The 27,923-nt window shown below is 32.3% G+C and overlaps 2 protein-coding genes across 2 annotated transcripts; one reads left to right on the top strand and one right to left on the bottom strand.

Annotated features, from left to right (window-relative positions):
• The first annotated feature begins 2 nt into the window (after window positions 1-2).
• ALPHA-SNAP2 (alpha-soluble NSF attachment protein 2) lies at window positions 3-3,322 on the top strand. The gene is made up of 9 exons (XM_089603237.1): window positions 3-341; window positions 997-1,046; window positions 1,157-1,229; window positions 1,462-1,541; window positions 1,770-1,921; window positions 2,429-2,588; window positions 2,678-2,725; window positions 2,837-2,917; window positions 3,006-3,322. The coding sequence occupies exons 1-9, from the start codon at window positions 197-199 to the stop codon at window positions 3,084-3,086; spliced, it is 870 nt and encodes a 289-aa protein (XP_089459363.1). The 5' UTR covers window positions 3-196; the 3' UTR covers window positions 3,087-3,322.
• Window positions 3,323-12,168: 8,846 nt separating this feature from the next.
• SAG20 (senescence associated gene 20) lies at window positions 12,169-13,121 on the bottom strand. The gene has a single exon (XM_089603799.1). It carries the CDS (start codon window positions 12,882-12,884, stop codon window positions 12,525-12,527), a length of 360 nt encoding a protein of 119 aa, XP_089459925.1. The 5' UTR covers window positions 12,885-13,121; the 3' UTR covers window positions 12,169-12,524.
• Between the last annotated feature and the right edge of the window lie 14,802 nt (window positions 13,122-27,923).

Below are 27,923 nucleotides of genomic sequence, written 5' to 3'. Positions count from 1 at the left end.
TCCAAGAAACCCATCTTTGACATTTGATACCAAATCCCCTTGGTTCACCGCGTGTTAAGTCTTCTAATTTCCATTTCCATTTCCATTTCCATCTGCGATAATATCCTCCATCTTTGTAACTCGATCACCGATAAATAAAGCTGAAATAAAGATAATTACGGAGCTGATACACCAAATAAATTGAAGGAATTGAGAAATGGGAGATCAGCTTGCGAAGGCAGAGGAATTCGAGAAGAAAGCCGAGAAGAAGCTCACCGGTTGGGGCTTTTTTAGCTCCAAATACGAAGACGCTTCCGATCTCTTCGAAAAAGCCGCTAATTCCTTCAAACTCGCCAAATCATGTAATTTGTTTTCAGTATTCCGTCCTTGTTTCGATTGAGAAGTACTTTATTATAATATATTCTTCGCGACGTTTCGTCGTTCTGATCGTGAGGAATTCTATAGCTTTGATCTGACTTCTTAGTTTCATTGACTCGATTACCTTTCTGGTTGTCGATGCTCTCGTTGTTGTTAAGCAAGTCTAATTCGGTAATTTTTCTTTTCTTTTCGAATAACGATCGGTAGGTTTGCTGATCGTTTCTGATTACAGTGGCGTTTGTCACTATTGTTACTTCGAGTCTTATAGGTTTCGATGATTGCTTATGGCTTAAATTTTGGAGGAAAATCGTTTCACATTAGGTTTAGATGATAGATTTTGGAAATGTTTGATGAATAGGCTTTTTGGTATGAATGAACATATAATGAATCTTGGTAATGCTTTTTAGTGATGGGATTTCGAAGTTCCCTTATGTGACAGAAAATTGTGGCGAAAATGTATGGTCAGGTCGTGTGAAATAAGATACTTGCCTATTTACACCTTGTGAACTCAAGATACAGTCTTATAATTGTTTTCCTTTTTTTCCACATTAAGAACAGTGAATCTCAAGTGATGTCAGTTCTTCCCGATTTTGTAAATACGTTATAGTGTTTGCTAACTTACGCCCGGGTTGTTTTTAGGGGACAGAGCTGGTGCCGTGTACATCAAATTGGCTAACTGTCATGTCAAGGTTCGTGTTATTATGAATAAATTGGGGTTCTTTTCTTAGAATCCATAACTCATTTGTTTTTCTTTGGAGATACTTGGGCTAATTTAGTCATAAATTTGCTCTTTATTTAGTTGGAAAGCAAACATGAAGCAGCTCAAGCTTATGTCGATGCTGCTCATTGCTACAAGAAAACATCCGTTAATGGTACGCAACTGAGAAGCTGAAACACATATGCAATTATACTATCGTATTGATTTCTTCCAGGCATTTGTTTTTGCTCTTGTTACCCTGCTAAGTGGGGTTTTTTTTCTTTCTGTTTTATGAAATGAATGACACCCAAAAAGAAGCGCTCCTAAAACAAAAAACTTGGATATCTTGTTGTTTTCCTACTGGTTCCATAAAGTAATTTAACATTTTAAGTTTATTTTTTGTGCAGAGTCTATTTCTTGCTTAGAGCAAGCTGTACATATGTTATGTGATATTGGAAGGCTCAACATGGCTGCAAGATACTTTAAGGTATTTCTCCTTCCATATTTCATTTGCAACGGGTTTGAGCATTTGATGTTTATTTGTTACTTCACCGGACATTTCCTTGCCAGTTAAGATGTTTTCATGTTGACATTTGACATTCTCGACATCGTGTTGGTACAATCTCTTTTTTTAGGATGATATAATCATAAGAAATGGGATGAAAATACACTTTTAGACATTCCATGACATCGTGTTGGGTACAATCTCTTGTAGGAAATTGCTGAACTGTACGAGTCCGAACAGAATATTGAGAAGTGTATTGAGTACTATGGCAAAGCAGCAGACTTCTTCCAAAACGAAGAAGTGACAACTTCTGCAAATCAGTGCAAGCAAAAGGTTGCACATTTTGCTGCTCAGCTGGAACAGTAAGTTGTGCCTTCGTCGCTAGTCTTTTGTAAATGCTGTTTCTCACTGCATTGTTACTCTGGCTTTTCCTATTTATTATTTGTTTTTACCTTTACTATCTATACGTCTTTCTTTTCTATACATGTGAATTCAATGGTTAGTCAGAATAGTTTATAAAAGATTCGAGTGCTTGGTTACTGTTAATTGTGACTAGATCTGTAGAAATGGCAGGATTTGAACGCAAGCACGGCCGTCTTTCTTCTATTCTGCTTCAAAAATTAGAAACTGATATGAACTGATAAATCTGTATTAATGAAAATATAGAAGAAAGAACTACAATTTCTCTCTTAGTCCCTCTTCTTCATGGAATAATATAACATAAAAATGATCTATATTAAGTTATTAACCCGTAAATATCTACTTATTATCCTTATATCACAATATCTAACGTGCTAACAGAAATCTTCGTGCTTATCTTGTTTCTCATTTGTTTTGGTATAATAACACCCATGGCCTGTGATATGTAGATATCAGAAGGCAATTGAGATTTACGAAGAGATAGCTCGCCAATCACTGAACAATAACTTGCTAAAATACGGAGTGAAGGGACATCTCCTGAACGCTGGACTTTGCCAACTCTGCAGAGGAGATGTTGTTGCCATAACCAACGCCTTAGATCGATATCAGGTCTACCGATCTCACACTTTCGGCCGCTTTATTTCCTTCGTATTTCTTCTGTTATCTCAAGTGCGAATGTGTTGAATTTTCTTTTACAGGATCTGGATCCAACTTTTTCCGGCACCCGGGAGTTCAAATTACTGGCGGTGAGTTTGTTTATTCCTTTAATCATCGTAACTAGATTGGTAAATATGCCTGATAGAACTGATTAGAAAACAACAATGTGACCCTATATACATATATTTTTATTGTTGCAGGATATTGGTTCTGCGATGGACGAGGAAGATGTGGCAAGATTCACCGATGTGGTCAAGGAGTTCGATAGCATGACCCCACTGGTATTTTTATTTACCATCACGGCTCTTCATTTTTATGTTTTTTGTTCCTTAATAGAACTGAGAATTTACCATTGTTTTGCTTGTGTAGGACTCGTGGAAGACCACCCTACTGCTGAGGGTAAAAGAAAAACTGAAGGCCAAGGAATTAGAGGAGGACGATCTTACATAAATATGGTAGTAAACGAATGGAAAAGGGCAAAAAAAAAAAAAAAACTATTGTGGTTTTTGGGTTACATTTGATCATTTCATTGTACTGAGCATTTGTGGTTGGTTTATTTTCATTTATAATGTACTGATATTAAATTTCGTTTTGGATCATATCAGAGTGTGTTATGGCATGGATTCAATATCAGGGGTATGAGTTGTTTGTAATCATCTATTATTATTATTTTCTTGTTTTCTTTTTCTTGCGTTTGATTGTCATAGAAGTGTTTTTTTCCCAATAATAAAGATGTTGCCAATTTATGTCAAATTGTTAATTTCAAGTTTTATTTTAAAACTTTTAGCAAAGCTGGGTTGGTGTTACACGTGAATATATAAGACATGAGTCGTTTGATTGATTCGTGCAGTCAAAGCTATCAGATATTCTCTTGTTTAATTTATATATTTTATATCTTGGGCGGCTAATCGGTGTTGCACCAAATAAAGAAAAAGAAGACGGCTAATTGGTGACGGTGCTGGATTCATTCAATGTCGGCTTGATTTTCAACTATCTGGATTCTGTAGCTGACTTATAGAAAAAGGCAAAACAGTTAAACGACATGAGTTAAGAATGAGGTTCAAAACATTGACGATGTCCAACTTGATATCGTCATTATGTCGTTATTGGAGAAGAAACGATAATATATCGTATATATCTCGTTTAGTTCTATAAATTATAGAAAAAAATACCACAACATATCGACAAGATAAGAATGTATCGTGATATTTTGTTAAAGTTGTATATTTCAAAAATATCGTTCCTATCGGGCAAAAATCACCATGATGGTACCAGTGAGTATCGAAGCTCTCAACGCGACTCTTATGGTATACCGGCGATTTCGATGTTCCAACCCTCTTCTCGGCTTGAAATCGACAGCAATGAGGGAGATGTTATGTGCCATTGTCGATAGTTACAATCAAAAGTTGTAGCTCAAATATATGGAAGCTGCAAGTGATGGCATGGATAGGCAAGATCCATATGATATCCTTGAAAGATCGATGGCGACGGTGGATAACGAAAACTTAGATGAAGAAATTCTTGATTGTATTCAACCAATCTACCTCGATTATGATCTTGGTAACTCGAATCCTAAAGTAGCTACCGAATCTCGAAATTTAGGTATTGACGTTGACCGAGTTATGCGGCAGGAAGTTGTCTACGATAGTGGTAATATTGGTAGTGGTAGTACTAGTACTCGCGGGGGTAGTACTTATGGTGGTAGTTCGCATGACGGTGGTGGATCGGGTCTGCGTCAATGGTGGATGTGCAGAAAAATAGGTGGATGTCGAGAGATAAAGGCTTTGTTGTGCGAGACGGGTCATGGATCCCCAAAGAAATCCGTGTCTCGGAGCTAAAAAATTCGGAAGGGGATTAAGATGTGTCTTGCCTCCGACAAGTTCTTTGTGCCGATGACATCTCCGGAGTCTTGAAAATTCCGGTATCCCATACGACTACACTTGACAAGATTGTTTGTCACTTTAGCAAGGATGGTGAATACTTGGTTCGGAGTAGATACCGAATTACTTGTGATGATCGAGCGGTGACCGGAACCTCTTCCCTTAGAGCAACGGAAGGTTGATGGGAGAGTGTGCGGAAGCTTAAAGTTCCGCCGAAAATACGAAACTTCATTTGGAAGACAATGCGAGGTTGGATTCCTACCTCCGGGAGTCTTGTTCACTGAGGAATGAATATTGATCCGTTTTGCCCCCGTTGTCCAAGGGAAAAAATCCACCTTCCATACTATATGGGGTTGTAGGGAAATTGTGGATGCTTGGAATGCGCTCGGATGGTGGAGGATGTTGAAGGAAAATGATCATGGAGAGAAACTTTTGGCCTCCTCATTCATGCAAAAACAATTTTACTTCCACAAGATTTCGAGCTCTTTGCGACAACCATGTGGTGTGTTTGCTACCAACGCATCAATATGGTCTGCAACGATTCGGTGGGGTCGACGGCGGACCTCACCGAGCCTCCATGAGACTCCTCGACGACTTTCGACTCGCACGGCGGATGCCTCAACTTCACCGAACCACTCATTCACTCTCCTCAGGGTGGCTTCCCCCAACTCGGGATGAGAAGCGGGGTAGGAGGTATTTTCCACAATTCTATGGGTATGGTTCTCTTTGCCTATAGTACTCCTCTTGCCCAGTATTTTAGCATTTTTGTGGCAGAAGCTATGTCGATTTTGCATGGACTTAGGAGAGCTCTTGCCGAAGGATATACGAAGATCGTGGTCCAATCGGATTGCGAGGTGGTGGTCAACCTCGTCCAAACGAAGACGATTTAGGTGACTGATATCTCGTTATAACAAATATTATTAGCATTTTTTTATTATATTTGTAGGTGTGACATTATGTTCATATCAAGATTTGTAATGGTATGGCTTATAAACTTGCTAGAAAGAACCTTTTTTATTTTTTATTTTTTATGATGATGTATGTTAGAACTCTTACCTCCCTCTTGATTTACCGAGGAGGCTTTGGCTCAAATGCCCAATGACTTTTAGGTCTGTGATCCGACTTCCTAAAAAAATAAAAACAATAATAATAATGATAATTGGCCCGCGAAAATTGAGCACATCTTTGGCGAATTTTGTCTTATAAACTATTAGATATATACTTATCGTAATATATGCTAAATCTATATCTCCTCTCTATGTCCTTTTGTTTCAATTGCACTACAATACATGAGAAAAACGACAAGCGCAAAAAATACCGTACTATTATGTGCGATTAAACTTCATCTCATCTGATATCATTAATTTAAAAAAGAACAAAATCTATACGAAAAGTAAATTGGTGATTCTGATATATGTAAAAGTTCAAAAGGGTGAAGAAAAGAAAAATCAAAGTAAAATGTTTGTACGGAATAATTTGCTTTGTGTGGGATCAAAGCTTATCTCATTCTCACTCACACCATAACTAAAACGAATAACTGATTTCATATTCCAAGTAACATTATAAATAGGTTTTTTCACAATTCATCAGTACAAAGTATTCATAATCCATAGTGGTCGGCGTTTTGCCATCCTCGAAAGAATAGTTGCATCACTAGTAAAACGACTTTCGATCTCGCCACTTTTGATGTGATATATACCTATGTCATTCTCGGATTGACCTATACTAAAGTAATAATGACTAAAATATATGCAATCTGGCCGACATCCCGCAAAATCAGAAGCATTCTCAATGGAGGCTAATCGTCAGAGGTCGTAGCGGAGATTCGTACAACGGTAAGGTTTCTGGCTCTCTTTGAGCTTGTTTCTTATACGAGAGAGAAGAGAGATAGAGATAGAAAGAGAGAACAAAGAGAGTACACGAGGAACAAAGGAAAGTAAAAAATAAAAAATAATTAAAATAAAAAGTGTAAAAATGAAAAAGGAAAGAAATGACATGGGATGAGCATTTGAAAAGTGTTAAAAGGGTAATATGGACATTTGACATGGGATCTACTACTAGAAGTGTCCAAAATTATGCTTTAGTTTATTTTGGTCAAAAGTCTTAAAACTACTATTACTTGTGGTCATTTCTCAAAAGAGAAAGAGAGTCCGAGTATTAATATGATAATTGGAAATATAATAGTCCGAGTCTATAATACTAATACAACCAAATAAAATAGTGATGTAGCTAAATAGTCAATTTAAAGTTATGAATTCGCAAAATAGTCAATGTTTGTCTTAATTTAGTGAAATAGTCAAAATGTACGGTAATCTGATTTCAAAAAATTTTTACCCAAAGATTAATTTTTTGGAAAGTGATAAATTGCTTATAATAATCGTCAAAATTTTTAATCTTGGCTGTCACAAAAAAAAAAATTTAAAACGTAAATTTGGCTACTTTGCTGAAAAGTTGAAACTTAAGTTATTTTGCTAATCACTAAGTTTTAAATGGCTATTTTTTTTACCATTTTTCCCATATAAGAAGAAAAAATTAAAAAGACCTTATAATAAATAAAATAATAATAAAACTAATATAGTATGCTAATAGATTTCATATTGCATGTTGTTATTTTTTTTTCTTACTCAATATCCCGAAAAAAGTTGAGGGAAAGCTAATTTGTAAATATTTGGGGTAAATTTTTAAAAAAAATTAAAACTGTAAAAAAAGTGCGAATTTTTTTTAGGAGGTTATAGCACCCCCTGAGAGTGGCTTTGTGCCTTTATATATATATATATATATATATATATATATATATATATATATATATATATATATATATATATATATATTTACATATGGACTTACCATTTTCCATCTTTTTAGTTTCCCTTTCAAGGTTAATGGCTTATATAAATTTATTAAATAAAACTGAAATGATCAGTGTCTGATTTCATATTTATCATTCTTATATAACGTTAGATGAAACGCTGATCGAAGTTGAATGTTGCAACTAAAAAACTAAGGAATATTTTTCTGAGTGGGAATACAATCCCAATCGAGATTCTTATTCAGTTGATATAAGAAAATGACACGGACAATATTCTTTAATCAGATCCGAATAATTTTTTACTTGTTCTTCATTGATATATATAGACATTTTCGCATGTGCTTGGAGAATATACGTTCAATCAGTTAGGTACGTTTTTTATATTCTTTGGAATCTTTATAGTATGATGCTGTTGTTGGGTTGGGTATATAATACTACACAAAATAACTTCATTGATTAGGGGACACGAAATTAGTTAATACACATAATTGTGATTCTAACGTCATAAGTACACATAATTGTTCTAATTAAAGCCTTAAATTTAAAAAAAAAAAAAGGAAAAAAAAAGGAAAAAAGCATTTTTTGTGTGTAAAGAATCATAATGTATAATATTATAAATAATTTTTACAAGAATAATGAGAAAATTGTAATATAAATGTAAGACCTTTATTTTCAATCCAAAACCTATTTTGTACTCAATTTTGCAGTAAATTAATATCAATTAGACAGTGAATCATCTTCAATCGAACTCTGTTTTTAACACCAAGTAAAATATTCCAATTATGTTCATAATATCTCTCATCCATGTCCATAGCCTTTGTATGGCTTTCATGTTTTCCGATTAGATCACTTAGAAATTTTTATAATGATGAAAAATTATTTCATAAATTACTTCTGCACACAAACACATTTACTAAAATAAATATTTGCAATAAATATAAATTACATTGCAACGCAAAATAAATAAAAATTTATGTCTTTCAAGTGTTCATCGTTAAACACAAAATAAGGCCTCTTTTACAGCCTTTGCTCAGCATTTCTCGTTTGGCATCGTACTTGTAAAATATCTTGGGGATAAATATAAAAAAGAAAAAAAAATTATGAGCATTTGTATAAATTGGAGATGTTTAAAGCAAGGTTTTAAATATCGGCGATATATAGGGATATATCGCCGATATATAGGTTTTTTTGAAATCTCGGTAAAAAATCATCAATAATCGTTATCGTTTTATAAAATATCCATAAAATATCGGTGATATATCGGTATATCCCTATATATCCGTGAAAAATCACCGGACGATGAAGGATTGTTATGCCATATCGCCGATATCAGCCGATATATCTCTGGTATGAGTATAAAGTTCGGATATTGTTGAATTTTTTTTTTCATTTTTACATCGATTTAACTCTAGTTTTGTTGAAATTTTTTGCATATTTGAGATTAGTACTTGATTATTTTTTAGATCCCCAACTTTTTTTAAATTTCCGACGAGTTTTTCAATTTTCCGACGACCCGCCACCCATTTTGACGGCGGCCGGAGAATTTTCCGGCGAGTTGAAAATTTTCAGAATCTTTATAAAGGTTAGTGTAGAAATTATGATATTCCAACGTGTGAATTGGAATTTATGATTGTGGACGGGAATATGTGATATTGAAATTAGGATAGATAAATTGGAATTGTCATGAACTTTGTAGTATTTGATTTTGTATTTTCATAATTTGGATTCCATGAGATAGATATATATATATATATATATATATATATATATATATTTGGTTATTTAAAAATATCTACTTGTTATAGGATTTATGTCGATATATCCGTCGGTAATCGATATATCATCGATATATCACCGATATCATCGGTAGTCGGTATTGAAATTGTTATAGAATATCCGTCGATATATCCGTCGATACTCGATATATCCGTAAAATCAGAACCTCGGTATGGGTATCGGTATCGATATTTTAAACCTTGGTTTAAAGAACCAGAAAATAAAAAGCAAAAAAAATGTAATGAAAACTAGTGCCACTATTCATCTCCACTGCAAAACGCTATCATAGCTTGGAAATTTCAATTTCGATTGGAGCTCCGGAAAAGAAATGTGGTTCCTATTAAGTTTCTCTAAAATGTACACTACTAAAACAACCCATCTAAAATTTAATAATGATTATATATCAATGTGCGTTTTGTCCAACACTTTTTTTAGTAGATCTTAAAGTTTTTAAATAGTCAATTAGTTATTAGTTGGAATTAAGTTAATCCCTATATTATTTTATTGAAATTGATATAAATTTGAGCCTAAAAAATTTTTAACCACCTGAACAACTCTATATATTTTTTTAATATTTCATTCATATATCATTTATAATACACAATTAGAGTATTGGACATGTTAAGAACAAATTATAAAGACGATCAATACCACAAAACTCATACAGAAAAATATGTATCGGTATTTTTCTTAGCACCAAACGGCAGTAATGATCAAGTAATAATATCTTTAGTTTTATTCTTTACCGCATATAATGATGTAAAATCACTATGAATTAAGAATAAAGTACAATTCCCAGTAAGAATATAATTAAACTTGCTCTAAAGTATGTGAATGTGATTGAAAAAAAAAAACAGTAAATTTTGATTTACTTTTATATCCCTCCAATTCACTCCTCAGGAGAGCAATATGTTATAAAATGAATATAAGTGTTACTAATAATTTAATATTAAGTATTAACTTTGGCGACACTGACGATGAGCTCAAACTTCGTTCTATTTGTGCGCCAGAAAATCACTTCAACCACTATCAAACAAAAGCTATACAGCTCAAGAGCCAAGACCATAAACGTGACGATTAAACCTTTTTTTTGTTTGCTTCCTTTTTTTTGTATATAAAATAGAATAACTCCAAACATATATATAATTGATTGTGTGACTTTGTCATCTTCAGATTATTATTGCTATCATCAGATCAGACGTTATGGGACGTTGATTTTTGTGGTCAATCTCCTCTCATCGTATAGAGTTTACTAGATCATTTCCACGGCTAAACTCCAAAATTTCAAATTTATAATTTTTTCTCTTCCAATAATAAAAATACCAAAATTTTAAAAATTTTATATTTGGTGTAACTTTTATACCAAATGAACAGTATTATACCAAATTTAATGTAACATTATTCATTTTGTATCAAGATTACATCAAATGTTTAAGAATTATTAAAATCTAATTAATTTATAATCCTTAATTAAAAGTATGTAGTTTAATTAATTCAATCTTAATCAATATATTTGACTGTTTGGAATTTTATTATAACCTATGTAATGAAATTTATTAATTTTCACTTTTATTAATTACATTTTTATTTTTAAATAATTTATTATTTATTTATACTATATATGATACATAATTGATAAATAAAATACAATTACATTTTAATACATAGTTGATTTATACTATATATGATACATAATTGATAAATAAAATACAATTACATTTTTATATATCTAGTTAGACATAACTAATAAAATTAAGACACTAAATCTAAAGTGTCTTAGATTAAAAAACTTAATAAAAAAAGCATATTCCTAGAATTTTATTGTGAGATTTGGTGTAGTATCATTGGGAAGAAAAAAAATTGTGTAAATATGACGCTCTTTTGTAGAATCTTTGCTTTCATAAATATCAAGAGCCACCCATCCGAGTGGGACCGTATGAATAGGATTTTGATACACGAACCACTTAATCAATCATGATAGCATTTTTATCTTTTAATAGGAGACTCTATTCTGATTTCAACTTATCAATAGTTGTTTCAACCTATCAATTCCTAAACATTTGTTAATTTTAAAGGCGTAATGATTATTACTTTAAAAAAAAAAAAGGCGTAATGATTATAACCATGTCAAATATAAATGTTTTAATTTATAAATAATCCTAATTCAATATTCCTTTCGAAAATTAAAAAACAACTCATAAGCCTCTAAAATAATAACTTAAATGAGCATATTTGTCTAATAGCAAAACGTACTTTCTATAATCATAAATCAAATAATTGAAAACTGTAAATATCTTGTGTATTCAACTTCAATTATTTTTACAGCAGCATATGATATAAGATTCTCAATTTCATATGAAATTATATTCAAATATATTTCTTAAAAAAGAATGCACAACGGCAGAGTACACAAATTTACCGAGCATATACAGTTTATTTTTCTTTTTACATTAATAACAATATCGATAAAATATGACGTGTCATGATTTTGGTAACAAGGCCATTAAATTTTTTTGGGACTTTTACTTCCTCTGCACCACATACAAAATCTGGTCATACATTTTTTAGCAGTACAATATATATATATATATATATATATATATATATATATATATTAGATAGAAGTTTGTATATCAATTATAGTATATTTCCATGAAAAATACGTATTACTGAAGGAGATCCGAGTACAATTGGAAATTCAAATATTTGTTCATTTTAAAAATCTAGGGCTCAAATTTTATTTTATTAAAAAATTAGTTCACTATACTAAATTAAATGAATTAATTTAACTAGTATAATTAATTTACTTTGACTTGAAAGATTATTTTTCGAATTAAATTACGTTAATTAATTAATTTACTTAATAAAGTAATAAAAATTTTACTATTAAAAGAGGGTGAGTTATAAGTTATAACGCAGCATAATTGTCCCGTAGCAAGTTCGTAAACGCCGTCAATTAAGGAGTCAATAAATAGTTTTTTTTTTGTTTTTTTATTTTATTTTATCGGAATAGAGAGTAGTTTATTTATTTATTTATTTATTTATTTATCCGAGGAATACACAGTAGTTGATCAAGCAAACGCATCTTTATTATTGCAAACCCATAACAGGCGTTTATCACAGACGCTTCGGGATACGAACATCTGGAAGGAAAACGAATCACCACCATCGTTCTTACCCGACACCAGCACACAGAGAATCAAAGCCCACACGACTACTAAACCGGAAAACGACAATAAAAGAAAGCGACAAAGCCCAAAAGCAAAGCAACAAACCCAAACACAACTTGGACGAAGACGCGGGACCTACATTTCCTTTGACTGGGATGCGACCGCAGCCAATCAGAACGAGCCACGTCAGCGTCCAATTTTATTTATAAAAAAGAAAAAGAGATAATCCTAATTCCGGTTGCAGAGGATCAGATCAGATCGCGAGGACGAGCCCGGGAACGGACTTACCGAAGCGATCCGATAGGCTGCTCTTCCAAACGGAGGGGCACTGGTAGGAGACGATCTCGGACGCGGAAGACAGGAAATCGGACGGCGAGGATTTGCCGAGGCGAGTGACGGTGAGGGAAGTGTTGAAGTACTCCCTGACCTGAGTGATTATCCCATCCGTGACGGTCCAGGCGTGGACCCAGGCGATGGCGCGCAGGGAATCGCAGCCCTCGGCGATGACTGTGGGACCGAAGGAGACGAAGGACTGGGGGTCGAATCGGAAGGGGTTCGGAGAGGACGAGGGCTCAGAATCTTCCGGTGCGGAAGCGCCGGTGAGCACTCGCATCAAGAATTGGTGCGTGGGAGGGCCGTGGAACCACCAGTCGAGGTCCGGCGAGAGGAGGCTGTGGACGCTTTTGACGTCGCGCGAGTTCAGTGCCTCATAAAGTGCGCGGACTTTGGCCACGCTTTTGCTGTTCTCCTCCAGAGCTTCTTGAGAGTTAGCCAGTTCTTGAAAACTTGAAACCTGAGAGAGAGATATTGTTTTGTTTTGGAGGAGATAAGGTAAGAAGAGATTAAGAATGGTGAGGATTTTATTGGGGAAATTGGGCGTCAATTTATAGGGGTTTCTTGGATGGGAAGGGTTTTGTTACTCTGCGACGCGTCCATGCGTCAATGTCGCGTTTTTTATTCTTTTCTTGACACGTGGCGTTAAAAGGAATCTATGTGGATTCCATGGGATTTTAATTACGTGGCGAAATATGGTTAGCGGATTGAATTTAATTTTGCTGTTGCTATTTTGGAGAGAGAGAGAGAGAGAGGTGTCGATGGTCAAGCCAACTTTGTTTGACGTTTAGACCCCACACAATTGACTTCACCTTCGCTGGTAATTATTATTTTTCAAAATGTAATTACTATTATTGAACCGGAACAGTTAGATAATTGAATGGGGCGGTGGAGACGATGTAATTTTTTTTTGGTAATTTAATCTATATTAGTGTAATCTTTTTAATATTAATTTAAGTTTGTATTCTGAGAATAAATATTTAGTGTAATTTGTGTTTCTCATAATGACTTATTTAACAAATTAATATTTACTACCAATTTCAAAGGGGTTTTTTTTTTTTTTTTTTTTCCGTGTTTTTTGTTCTTTCATGTGAACACATCTTAAGATTCCAATCTTTGTATCCGAAACATAACATATTTGTCAAAATTAGTAATAATTATTGATGATAATTTTACCCATGTACATAGGTACCTATAAAATTCATCGTTATGTGTCTTACCTGAATAAATGGATAATAAATAGAGTACGGGTATTTCTCATAAAAAAATTATATGATATGGTAGAGTATGATTTTTAAAAACCTTATTCAGGACTTTACTCATACCATGCCCGCTTGAAATTATTAGTATATTTATGAATTCTAAACAAATTTGAATGTATGTATCTATAAATTCAAGTATTTTTTTAGATTTGTTTATTTTATATTTAAGTATTTTTTTGGATTTGTTGAATTTTTATTAAGTGGTTAAAAAAATACTCATGGATTACCATGTGCTTTTTAGGGTTTTACCGAGACTCATACTCATTAAATATAAATGAGTATAAATATGGTATAATTTAAAAAAAATCGTGATAGAGTCTGGTTTTGCAGGACTCTAGCCACACTTTGTCCATTGCTAATCTTAGGAATAGTTGGTTTCAGAATACACAAGTATTGCAAACCAATTTCATACTTACTTTTTATTGGTTTGCTTATCCAAAAAAGAAAAGTAAGAAAAAAAATGTAGAGCTATTTTCTTGGCCAATATGTATAATTCAAATGAGTTGTTAGATGTCCCTAGTATCGGAAAATTAGAAACTTTGTGATACAAGCTCTTATATTGTACAGTATACTATATAATATATAACGTATATATAAGTTATAGCAACTCATATATAATATATAACGTATGTGTGAAATGTAAGAATTTTATTTCAAGAAAAAGCTTTACTAAAAAAATGTTTAAAAGTTGATTTTTTTTCAAAATAATTATCTTATTAATACCGAAGTAGTACAAAGGCTTACAACTACAATATTATCTCTTATTCTTTAAAATATCATAAATGGCCAACAAACTTCCGGCCACTGCCTTCAGCTCTTCAAGTTATACTTCGATGTTATTCGTTTCGACTTCCATCAGTGGCCTCCAACTTCTATATAGTCTTATAAACAAGTTTAGATGTACCTTTTAGATATTAACTATCGTAATCCCGTATTAGTGTTATAATTCCAGGAATCAATTTCGCATTTTTTAAAAAAAATCGGTTATTTTCAACAATTGTTAATTCTTTTTTTTTTTTTTTTTTTATGTTTTCAGGGATTTTTTTAATTTAGAATATGAAGAGTTAATAGTTTATGCTCGATATTTATTTAGTTAATGTCATTTAATATTAGTTTACAAACATTTATGGATATTTGTAAATATAATAAATTATTGACTATTTTATCAAATTTATGTTTTGATTTGGCCAGACTAGCTAGAAGTAGAACACCCAATTAAAATTTGCTATTTACAAGTGACGTTATAAGTATATATTCTAAAATTTACCTTCCCAAAGATAATTATGCATATTTTCAATCCGTAATAATGGGCATAACAAGTGGAAAAAAATGAGACCTATTTTTTTTTATTAGTGGAGTGATTGCTAAAATGTATATAACGGGAGATAAAGAAAAAATATAATCTAAAAATTCGAGACTTTCATTTAAGTCAAATTACTTATCAATTTAAAGTAAAAAAAATATTACTTATCAATTTAAAAGTAAATGTCAAAATCAACTTAGGCCAAGGAATTTACTATTGGATTTTACACTTAAATAGATAACCGAAACTAATTAATTTACAAAATAGTTACGATTTATTAGACCGGAAATCGAGGTCTAACTATCCCAAGACAAGTGTCGCCAAAGATCAAAACAAAAAGAACTGCCTGTGAGAGATTGAGGGATGATTTCAATCATCGAGAAGAAAGGAAATCAAGAGAAAGAATAAAAATGAAACTGTATTTTCTGATTTGAAATTGGGCAAAGTACACGCTATATATAAACGCTATTAGAGGAGTTGATAAAAGACTAAAACAGCCTCACTAACGACACGTTAAGCAAGGGTAAAAAGGTAAAGAACTAAAAAAAGATACATAAACAAGCTGCAAGAGACTGCGTGAAATGTAAGAAACCCATAAAACCGTCTAAATACAAATTGAAACCCATTAGTTCCAATACTCCCCCTCAAGGTGGACACAAAATTTCATTGAGAGCCAGCTTGGACATGATTGTACGCAAAGCAGGAGCTGGAAGAGGTTTTGTGAATGCATCAGCAAGTTGATGATGAGTCCGGATAGGCAACAACTTCACTTCTCCATGTTGCACATGTCCACGTACAAAATAGAGATCAATCTCAATATGTTTTGTACGTTCATGGAACGCTTGATTGGTAGCAATGTATACAGCTACCTGATTGTCGTAGAACAAAACTGTTGGACTTTCCTGATTGACTTGGAAATCATGTAACGGTTGTCGCAACCATATCAGCTCGCTGGTAGTCGATGCTAGTGCACGATACTCCGATTCTGCTGACGATCTCGAGACAGTGCTTTGCTTCTTCGACCTCCAAGCAACCAAGCTATCTCCAATTAGAACGCAAAAGCCTGTTACTGACCGTCTGGAGTCGGAGCAAGTACCCCAGTCTGCATCTGACAACGCCTTCAACTGTGTGGAAGAACTTGATGAGAAGAACAAGCCCTGACTAGGTGACCCTTTGATATAACGCAGCAAATGATGAACTGCATGCAAATGGAGATCACGAGGTGACTGTAAAACTGACTTAAGGCATGAACAGAAAAAGTGATATCAGGACGAGTTATGGTAAGATATAAAAGCCGGCCAATTAAGCTTCTATAATGTGTAACATCTTCTAGTAAAATCCCATCTTCAGAGTTTAAAGAAACTCTGGGATTCATTGGTGTAGTTACTGGCTTAGAGTCTAGAAACCCATAATCATCAAGGATTTGCAAAGCATATTGGCGTTGGCTTATCACAATGCCATATGTGGATCTTGCTATTTCTATCCCAAGAAAAACTTCAAAGGACCTAAATCCTTTAGTTTAAACTGAGAGTGGAGAAACCGCTTGACATCATCAATGATCATACTGCTTGGACCTGCAATAATAATATCATCTACGTATAATAATATAGCAACAAACTTATTTCCAGATCACGAGTAAACAAGGAATAATCAGATTGTGATTGAATAAAACCAGGCGAGATAATAGCCTGTGTAAAAGTTATGTTCCATAGCCGAGAAGTTTGCTTCAAGCCATATATAGATTTGTGTAGTTTACAAACACATTTAGGAAAACCCTTTGGTAGCTCCCCCTGTTTGACATAACCTAGAGGTATATCCAAATATACTTCTTCAAAAAGTTCACCATTCAAAAAAGCGTTATTGATGTCTAATTGAGCTATAAACCAATTATGAGAGGCAGCAAGAGCTAAGAGAACTTTAACAGTGGTAAGTTTAGCGACCGGAGAGAAAGTGTCAATGAAATCGACACCTTCCCTCTTGTTGTACCCTTTGGCAACCAAACAGGCTTTATGTCTTGCTAGAGTGCCATCAGAATTGAACTTGTTGGTGTAGATCCACCGACAATCAATGCTCTTTTTATTTGGTGGCAAATCCACAATATACCAGGTACAATTATCTTCCATGGCTGTAAATTTTTCTGTCATTGCTTTCCTCCAATGTTCAAACTTACAAGCTTGATGGTAATACTGTGGCTTATAATGTTCTGAGACTGACAAAACATAACACTTAAAATGACTGGATAAGCTGTTGTAGAAACAAAAGTTAGAGATATGATGAGGAGATGGAATTCGTACACCTAATAGTGTCTTAATGACATTACAATGGTAATCAGTGAGTTTAGTGGGAGGGACTCTTTGTCTTTCAAATCGTCTTATGACAGAAGAAAGAAAAAGATATCGGAGAAGAGATTCAGATCTTCGATGACGAATGAATCGATCTTTGAGTAGCAGAGAGTCGCTCTGATACCATGTGAGAGATTGAGGGATGATTTCAATCATCGAGAAGAAAGGAAATCAAGAAAAAGAATAAAAATGAAACTGTATTTTCTGATTTGAAATTGGGCAAAGTACACGCTATATATCAACGCTATTAGAGGAGTTGATAAAAGACTAAAACAGCCTCACTAACGACACGTTAAGCGAGGGTGAAAAGGTAAAGAACTAAAAACTAAAAACAGATACATAAACACGCTGCAAGAGACTAAACCCATAAAATCGTCTAAATACAAACTGAAACTCATTAGTTCCAATACTGCCCTCTTTGAAACTTTGCAATAATTTTTGGCCTATAAAATATAATATATTATAAAATCTTGACATTTATTTACGTCACTTTCGCTTAAAATATTTTATGTATAAATCAAGATAACTAAACGCATAATGAAGGTCTATTATTGGTGTGATTTCATGTCATTAGCAACATCTTGAAACTTTTATAAAATAAATATACGTCTATTTCCAGCATTAATTCCCGAAGACAATTTCTTTACGCTAATGGATATGCGATCATGCTCGTAATTATCATTAAAAATTAGCAGAAAAAGTTGATTTATATAAGCACATAGTATATTATATATATATTTAAATCGTCTATTCACACGTGAAACAATGTCTTCTAACTTCTTCTTAGAGTTCTAAATACAAAAATCTCTACCAAGTAAATTGAAATAAATCACCTTTCGTCTAAAGCTAGAAAACACCATTGTCATCATTATTTTATTTATTTATCGATAATGGTTGAACGTGAGATAAAGACATCGTAAGAAAATATGAACTAGAAGAGAGAATAATAGACACATAAAATAATTTGAAAGGATGGTTTGCAATTTGTACAGCATTTATATACGGCTCCCTAAATAAAGGACAAAAATACTAATGGCTTCGTCTCTAGACCTGTAATAAGCGCTAAGTAAATAAGTACATCTAAACTGATATTATCAAGGACACGGTTAAAACAGCTCACATACAACTAAGTATATATAGCGTAGTGTAGTCCAACGAGTGATCTAAACTCTAGTGATTGTCACTTTCACATTATCACCACTACACAGCTAAAAACTTGTCATATATAGTTGAATTAATAGTTGACAACCATGATTATTATTTTGGAAGCCGATATGGAAATCCACTAGTGATGTTATGTAAAACAACAGTTGATTAAGATATATTATTATTTGTAACACACTTTTGTTTGGAATAAATAGAATTGCATATCCGAACATGTAAAGCTTGGCTTTTGGGATAAAAAAAAAATGTACACGTGCACTAGATGAATTGATGAAAAATCATAGTGTGTTACTTGTTTACCTTAATAATATGGTTACTTTATTAAATAGTGTCGTTGTGGCTACTTGTTGAGCCAAAGTTCATGTGAGAAAAAGGAAATTACGTAACAATTCAAATCACCTAGAATACTAATCTATATCCATGCATGTTATCTACATGGTCTACGATGATTGAGAGAGCCTATATAGATCCAATACTATATATAGATTTTTGCATTTATGAACTAGAGTCTTTTAATTAAGGCCACGTAACAATACTATATATAGATTTATACATTTATGAACTATAGTCTTCTAATTAAGGCCCGTTTATGTAGTGTATGTAAAGTCCGGTTTGATTTAATACATATTTATGTAGAGTTTTTTTTGTCAACATAGCATTTTAAATAATAAACAGCTTAAATTGACCTGCATGCGATGATTTAAAATTATTTAGGCTCCGTTTGGAACCCGGAAAATAAGAGAGAAAGTGAAAATTATAGAGAATATGAAAATATGAAAGAAAATAATAGAAAAAGTCAAAATTCTAATTTGTGTTTGGAAGTTATGGAAAATATGAGAAAAAATTGACGGGAAAGTAAGGATGAGACCAGGGATGGAGCTAACTCAGGTCAAGAGTGGGCCCCCCTCAAATTTTTTTATTTACATTTTTTTCTCATTTTTAAAAAGTTTTACATTTTTTACCTTAAAAAATTTACACTTTTGACCCATTTTTTTAAAAAAATTTCATTTTTACCATTAATTTTTTAAATTAGCCCCCCCTAATTTTTTTTATTTACATTTTTGCCCATTTTTAAAAAGTTTTACATTTTTACCCTAAAAAATTTACAATTTTGACCCTATTTTTTAAAAAAAATTCATTTTTACCATGAATTTTTTTAATTAGCCCCCCTCAAATATTTTTTATTTACAATTTTTTGCCAATTTTAAAAAAAAATTACATTTTTTACCCTAAAAATTTACACTTTTGACTCATTTTTTAAAAAAAAAATTCATTTTTACCCTAAATTTTTTTTAATTAGCCCCTCTAAATATTTTTTTCAAATAAGCCCTCGTATTTAGCTTTTCTGGCTTGATCTCTGGACGAGACACACAAATGTGATCCCCTCATAGACAAATTTGGAGAGATTCTCATTTTCCATTTGATTTTCGAAGGAAAATGAAATCCTCATTTTAGTTATACACTTTCCATCATATTTTTTTTCCACCCTATTTTCCTCAATCCAAACAACCTAAGTAAAATAAAAGGGATTTTCATTTTCCTTTCCATCGTATTTTCCGGGTTTCAAACGGAGCCTTAGAGTTTCCGAAAAATAAAAATCGTGTAGCTGAAGTTCTATTGCCGCTTGAAAGCTTGAGCGACATAACAAGGTTTCTCAAATTATTAGTCATCTAGTCAAACTTACAACAAAATAGGTTACTTTATTCATAGTTAAATATAGAATCAATTCAACACGCTTATTTCACCAAGTACCTTTAACTTCAAAAATTTAGTTTAGTTTTAGTAGCACTGCCTCCTTTTTTTTCTTTTTTAAAAAAAAAAAAATTAATATCTCCTCCTCATGTCATGTAGTGTTAGTTCAATTTTATAATAAAATATCTTCATGATATTTGTTTTTGTAATTTATACTTAATTGTTCAATATATTATTCTGTTTTAGATAGAGGTTCTAAAGTCTTATTTTTACTTTATTAGAAACAACTTTAGTGCATTTGAACTCAGTTCCAGTCGAATATATTAAGTTTTAGGTTGATAGATTAATTGTTTCATATTTATGTTAAGATTCAAGTTAATTTATTTATAGATAATCTAGCAAACATGGTTATCGAAAATTTATTTATAGATAATTTCAAACATGATTTTAAGGATATAGTCAACGTTTGTTAAATTTTGTAATCTACTAATATATAGAAATAAACGGTTAGAAAATATCGAAAATACCCTTATGTAATATAAATCATAGAATCCAACTACTAATCAACGTTTCAGCAATCCAAAATTTATCACGTGTAAAATAAACGAAAATTAACCCAAGAAAAACAGACGAAAATTAACTGATTGGACTATGCTTTGATCGCAACTACTTGGACTACAGAAACCAACTAATAGCCAACTTTTCAGCTAGCCAAAACTTATCACGTATGAAATAAATAGAAATTAACTCAAGAAAAACGGAAATAAACTGACTGGATTACGTTTTGATCGCAACTAATTGGACTACAAAAAATGAAAGAAAGTATTATGGAATAAATCAAGTTAACGTGTATTAAAGCTGCATTATTTGGCTGCAATTAAAACGTTGGCTACATGTTTATGTTCAGCCGATTTTAATAAAGATTAATGTAGTAATTTGTTAAATGACTAATAGAGCCACGTCAAAATTTGTGGCTACATTTGAAACTTAAACGAAACATTTGCTATATTGCAATACCAACGTTTCAAGTAGCTTAGTCCATCTAATTTTTCTTTATTTATTTTTCGATAATTTTAAGTAATTATTAGCAAATAAAACATAGGATTTAAATCAGACAAAATTAGACTAGACCGAACCGATATAAAATGTTTTTTTTTTCTAACTTAGGCCCAGTTTAGTCTCATTTTTTTCCAAACCGTTTAAATTTAAAACGGTGTGGTCTGAGATGTGGTTTTTCTTACCCTAAAATTAAGAAGCAATTAAGAAAATTGGAATTAACGATAGGGAAATCCAAATTAAAGGTTCATTTGTCACAAATAAAATTCATATCCAATTATGACTTTGACAATGCTCTCAATTAATTAATAAACTCAACATCTACAGAATACAAGAGATCAATAATCTCCACAAACGTTAATGTTCAGTTATAACTTGTGCTGATGTGGAATCTTATTTTCCAAATAACCTAATAAACTCCTGATAGATCTCACCTGGAAAAATCATAAAGGTTCGAAAGCTAGATGAACAAAATAATATAGATTCAATCACGTGATCCTATTACTCCGATTATATTCTTAACTATTCATTACCCTAAATATCACAGGAATCATAGTCGCGCTCAAATTACTAAACTTTCAAACAATTACAAATGAAAAACTCAACTATAAAGCCATAGAAAATAAAATCCTAGCTAGGTGATCAAGCTAAACAAGAGATCATATACCATGTACAATATAACTGGGAGAACAAAATCAAAATTATGAAAAAACATCAGACGAAGTCTCCGTTCAATTCATGTTTAGGACTTTAAAATTTCTCTTAATCGTTTTTTAAAACTAGCCTATCACAGTATAACGAGATATATATATATATATATATATATATATATATATATATATATATAAAATTAAAAAGAACTACGAAATCGATAATAAAAGAGAAGGAAAAAGGAAATATCAAGAAACCAATGAAGAGTGAAGGCTTGACAGTTCATTTTGGTGCCCAAACGCTCATCATCAAAGTTACTGTCTCCCAAGCCCTCCAAAACTCTAAAAATCTGTAAATTGTAATTTGAAGAGTCCTATGTGTAAATCTCAAACTCCGGTTCATAATAAATGAAAAAAGGTTATTCGAGCCCTATGCGAGAATGAATGCGGTGAATGGCCGGATCTCCATAGTGAAGTGGTAGATCTCGCGCAATTCGCCGTAGTGGATAGCTATTCGCATGGTCAATGATAAATATATACTACGATGAAAACTCATCGCCTCAATATTCGATTCTCGCAAATAAACATGTGTTATGATTAAAACTCATGAAAAGCTCTTTTTATTGTTACCAGAAAAAATAACCAAAATTTCTTTTTGGAATATCAAAACGATTTTAAGATATATAATACGTATCTTTTCTTTTCTCTAAATTTGTCTAACCTAGGAGAAAACGTAAAAGACAATGAACGATTTTAAGATATCACCTATGTTGAAGAGTAAAAGTCATCCTCTATTTCTTTTTTTGGTAAATTGTGCTTAATTATTCAATATAATTAATGCTAGTATATAGTATATATAAGAAAGAAATAATTTTTTTTTTTAAATCCCTTTACTTCCATTTTCGGTTTGGTGTATATACTTGTTTTTTTTTTTATGACATTTGTTTTTATTGTAGGGATCGAACTTACAACCTATTTTAGAAGTGGTGTGAAATTCTCAGACGGTATATAACGCACATTTATATAATTGTATAGCAAAATGATGATATTATAAGATTTAAAGCAACCAGCAAGTAGTCAAAACTTGAATTCGCGTGAGCTGTCTAGGCAATCAGACGCGCAAACTCTGTGTTCGGTACGCCCAAACATTACACTGCTCATTAACTGTATGTATCCACCTAAAACTGAACATCAATTGGTCGTGATATTATTCCTCTTAATATTGTGACGTCTTTTTTAAAAGACGACAAAAAAAAAAACACAACTACATAGGATTGGATAAGATATGTAGTGGTGATAGGGATTCATAGAAGCACACGTGGCAAGCAAATAATAGAGCATGCAAAGGCTAGTGGTGAGCGTGGAGAGTTCGACGAACCTCCATTTGTCTCTCCTTTACCAGCCCATCATGGCGGCTTTATTATATCTATGATTGTATATATCATTTATTTGCAACTTGTGCAAAAGCTTAGCTATCTCTGAAAAGTCTCTTTGTGTAGACACGACTAGACACGTCTCCGTTATCCACCACCTCGTCTTTCTATTGGTAGTTCAAGATTAAAATCTCGCATCTCGTTGTCTAATTTTGAGTATCTTATCTAGTACTGTGATATCTCGTGATATTTGATGAAAGTTCGTCGTACCGTATGATAAATCGCATTCCGCGAGATATACCACCCAAAAAAAGATATTCCGCGGGATATTTGAACAACTTTTTAATTATAATTTTGTATATATTTAAGATACAAAAAAATTAAATTTTAAAATAAAGTTTTCACATTTTACACATAAAATTCTAAATAGAGTACAAATTAATACACATGTAATAGAAAGTTCTCAAACAAAGTCAATATTAACAAAATTTTCGAACCGGATATGAAAATTCTTCAAGTAGTAAATCTAAGGATAAGTTACATATTTGCCCCCTCAACTATGGCCTCTTTAACAACTAACTCCTGCAACTTTGAAAACTACGGTTTCACCCCTTCATGTTAAAGACCAATTAATTTGTAGTCCTTCTGTTAAAATTGTCGTTAAAATAGACTGAAATTGGCCAAATTGTTTATTAAGAAAGGGTATTATGATAAATTAAAAAATAAATAAAATTCTCATCAAAAATCATTCTCTCTCTCTCTCTCTCTCTCTCTCTCTCTCTCTCTCTCTCTCTCTCTCTCTCTCTCTCTCTCTCTCTCTCTCTCTCTCTCTCTCTCTCTCTCTCTCTCTCTCTCTCCGATTATATATAAAAACAACACACACATACACTTATAGATATATATTGCTCATAAAATTGAAAACATATCAGTTAATTATATTGAACCAAGCTATAACCAAAATTCCAAGCATACAATATTATTCCAAGCTTTCAACATAAAAAAAATGGCGACGAAATCACTCCAGAGGCAAGCTCTTCCTCAGCAACAATGGCGACGGAATCCGAGGAGAGAGACGTGCATAGAGAAGGAGAGCTTCCCGGAGTATCGATCCTCTGGCGGCAGAAAATGCCATTGAAGAACCAGTAGCGAGACAGAGATTGAGGCAATTGCAGCGAAAATGCAAAGAAGAAATAAGAAAAAAAAAAAAAAAAAAACAAGAAGAGAAAGAGAAAATCTGCTCAAAATTTTCAAGCTATTCAAAATCGGACAGAGTTAGTCTCGTGAGACAATAAATTTAGATGTGATGATTCTTCATAAACATCGAAGAGAGAGATAGAGAGAGATAAAAGGTCATGGGGAAGAAGACGTAGAGCGGTCTGATTCATGGACCGAAAATGTCATCTCCACCGTTCAACGACCACCCATTGCGACGCCGATTCGTGGACCAAGAGCAACATCACCATTGTACAAGGACTTCGAATGAGTTCACTCACGAATCCAAATATTTGCACACGGACCAGCCACGGCATCCCCTGTTTCATGTTCGATTTGGGGGTTTCAGGGTTGTGGATCGTTCTTGTCGGAGAAACCTTGCTCTAGCACGAGGTCTTTACCCATATACACCAGACCAATAAAAGGGAGACCCAAATTTTGAACTAAACGACGCAGATTGTAGACGAACAAATCCAACCACATAACCACCCATCGATCCTGAGTTCGACGCCAAGCTCACCAAGTTCGCTGGGAAAAGAGACAGAGGATGAGGCCTCACTCCACGGAGGATTAGGTTGGTTTTGTTTGTTCTAGCAAAAAATGGTGTTTTGTATGTTGATGTTCAAAGTCAAACCGGATTTTTTTATGTGCAGGTAACGTCGAAGAAGAAGGTGATGAGAGAGAGACAAACGTTGTTGTTATTTTTTAAAAAAATAAATGAAGAAAATATAACAAACAGATTATAATCCTTATATACATTAAATAATAATAATATAAAACAAAACATTTATAAACCCACATAAGGTCAAATCCATAATTTCTCTTCGTTCTCCCACCACGTGATGAGCACATGTTCAATGAAGGGATGAGGAAGAAGTAACTGGAGAAAGAAGGGAATAGAATAGACGTAGCAAATAAATAAAAGATAAGAAAGAATATGATATTTTGGTTATTGTACATTGAGCTTACTAGTAAATTTGTTTAAGGGTAGTGTAGCAAAATTGTTAAAATGAAACTATGAAATTTGTTTTTAACCTACGTTTCATAACTTTTAGATAAATAACCAACAGGTTTATGTGGTAATAATTAAGGTGATTTGCCCTTATTTATTAACAAATTCGTCATTTTATCTCTCCTACTTTTTTCATACACTTTTTTTACATAAACACTTCAAAAAACCATATATATCTCATATGAACTCGAAATTGAGTGATTCCAAATCCTACGGATTCGTGACGCCGAGATCTTCAAAAATAGATCTATTGTGTTTGATGAAAAATCATGTTTAATACCATAGATGTAGAAAAATCACGTTATTACCTTAAATATGGAAATAACGGAAAATTTTTGAAATTATCAAAAAAATAAATGGAAACGTAAATATGATGCATTAAACATAATTTTTCATTAAAAAAAATGGTCTATTTTTTAAGATCTCGACGTCACGAATTCGTAGGATCTGAAATCACTCAATTTCGAGTTTGTATGAGAAAGATACGAATTTTTGTAGTTTTTATGCAAAAAAAATTATTTAAAAAAATAGGAGAGAGAAAGTGACGAATTTGTTAATAATAAGTGCAAATCGGACCTTAATTATTGACACATAAGTCATTTGGTTATATCCCTAAAAATTGTCAAACGTAGGTTAGATCCAAAATCACATGTTTAAAGTGGCCTGATTAGTTACAAATTATGTTTTTAGTAGAAAATGGAATTTGTGTTATTAGAATGACCATTTTTCTATTAATTTTGCAACTCGAAATTATACATCTGACTTGCACGGGCGTTTTAGGTGATTGCTCTTTGCTAAGCCTTGGGAAGGCAGGACAAGGGTGAATTCAACCCGTGGCATTTCATCGTGTTGGACCTATTGGTTAAGAAATATATAATAATAAAAAGTTCGTCGTTTCTTATTATGAATGTGCATCACACATATGCTAATGCGACAAAAAGAAAATTTGAATATACACAAAAGTAATAAGAGATATGTATGAAATTCCGTGCGCTATCACAATTCACAACACGAAGAACAAGTTTAAAAATGATTTTTATTTTATTTTTTATTTTTTATGTGTGGTTCTTATATTCAGACTTCAGTGGTATAATTTAATCAACATAACCATAATAAATAAATAAAACAATCTTTTTCATGATTTTTACTCACTAAACCAGATGAGACGTCACAAAATCCTATATATATATATATATATATATATATATTTTCCAGATTAGTAAAGACATATCTTTTGAAATTTCAGCAGCAATAATATTAATTAAAATTATATGCACGTATATATAAAGATGAATTTTAGAAGCTGTGTAATAGTAGTCTAATTTAATTTAATTTATGTGTTAAAAATTAAATATTTATAATATAATTTTACTTAAATATTTTTGGACATAATTTTTAAATAAAAGAAATTGAACCTTAGATCTTTTAAATTGACCGCAGCTACGACAATTGACTATAGTCAACATAAGATGATATTGACCGCAATTAACCGAAGGGAATGATTTTTTTAGCTAAAATGCACATTTTTTTTTTTTATAATTTTGATAAATTACTTTTTATGTGACTCAATATGTGACTTCTCTGTTGGGAATAGGCTTCTAAAAAGTTAGCATATTGTTAATTTTACTATACTCTTAGTCCGGAAAGAAAAATAATAACTCGCTACATGAATAAATAATAAAAGATTAAAGAAAGGGTTTACAATTGACGTACTAGTGACTACTTTAATATAAAATTATGATTAAACTATTCAGATATGATATAAACAAAATATAGTTCAAGATTTTATATTTAACTCTTTCATTATAACAGGATGTACGTTTCGTTAGAAATATTACGGAAAAAGTATTTATTTTTTGAAAAATAAGACAAATTTAATAGAAAAAATAATAAAATAAAATACTACAAAAGCTGAAAATTTAAAATAAAATATGAAAAAAATAAATAAGTACGCAAAGAAAGGAAAAACAAAAAAACGCCGATCATCGTTCGACGGTTTTTTAAAGTTATATTGCTATTCCACAGGTGCTGAAAATTGACGAGCAATCCCAGGATACAACGGCTGAAGAGAAGAGCTATGCACCAACAGAACTTCTCCGGCGAATCAAGACAGTAGCTGAATCAACCACCGACTAAAAGAAAAAACATATAAGATAATTTTGGAGAGGAAAGTAGAGAGAATTTTTTTTTTTGGAAGTGTGTGTTCGAATGAGAGAATGAGCCTCCTTTTATAGGTCATTGGTCAGAGTGGTT

This window comes from Urtica dioica, chromosome 12 (assembly GCF_054948205.1).
Source record: "Urtica dioica subsp. dioica isolate 48M chromosome 12, U.dioica_male_clone48M_v1_H2, whole genome shotgun sequence".
Lineage (NCBI taxonomy): Eukaryota > Viridiplantae > Streptophyta > Magnoliopsida > Rosales > Urticaceae > Urtica > Urtica dioica.
This window is presented reverse-complemented; position numbering and strand designations above follow the sequence as displayed.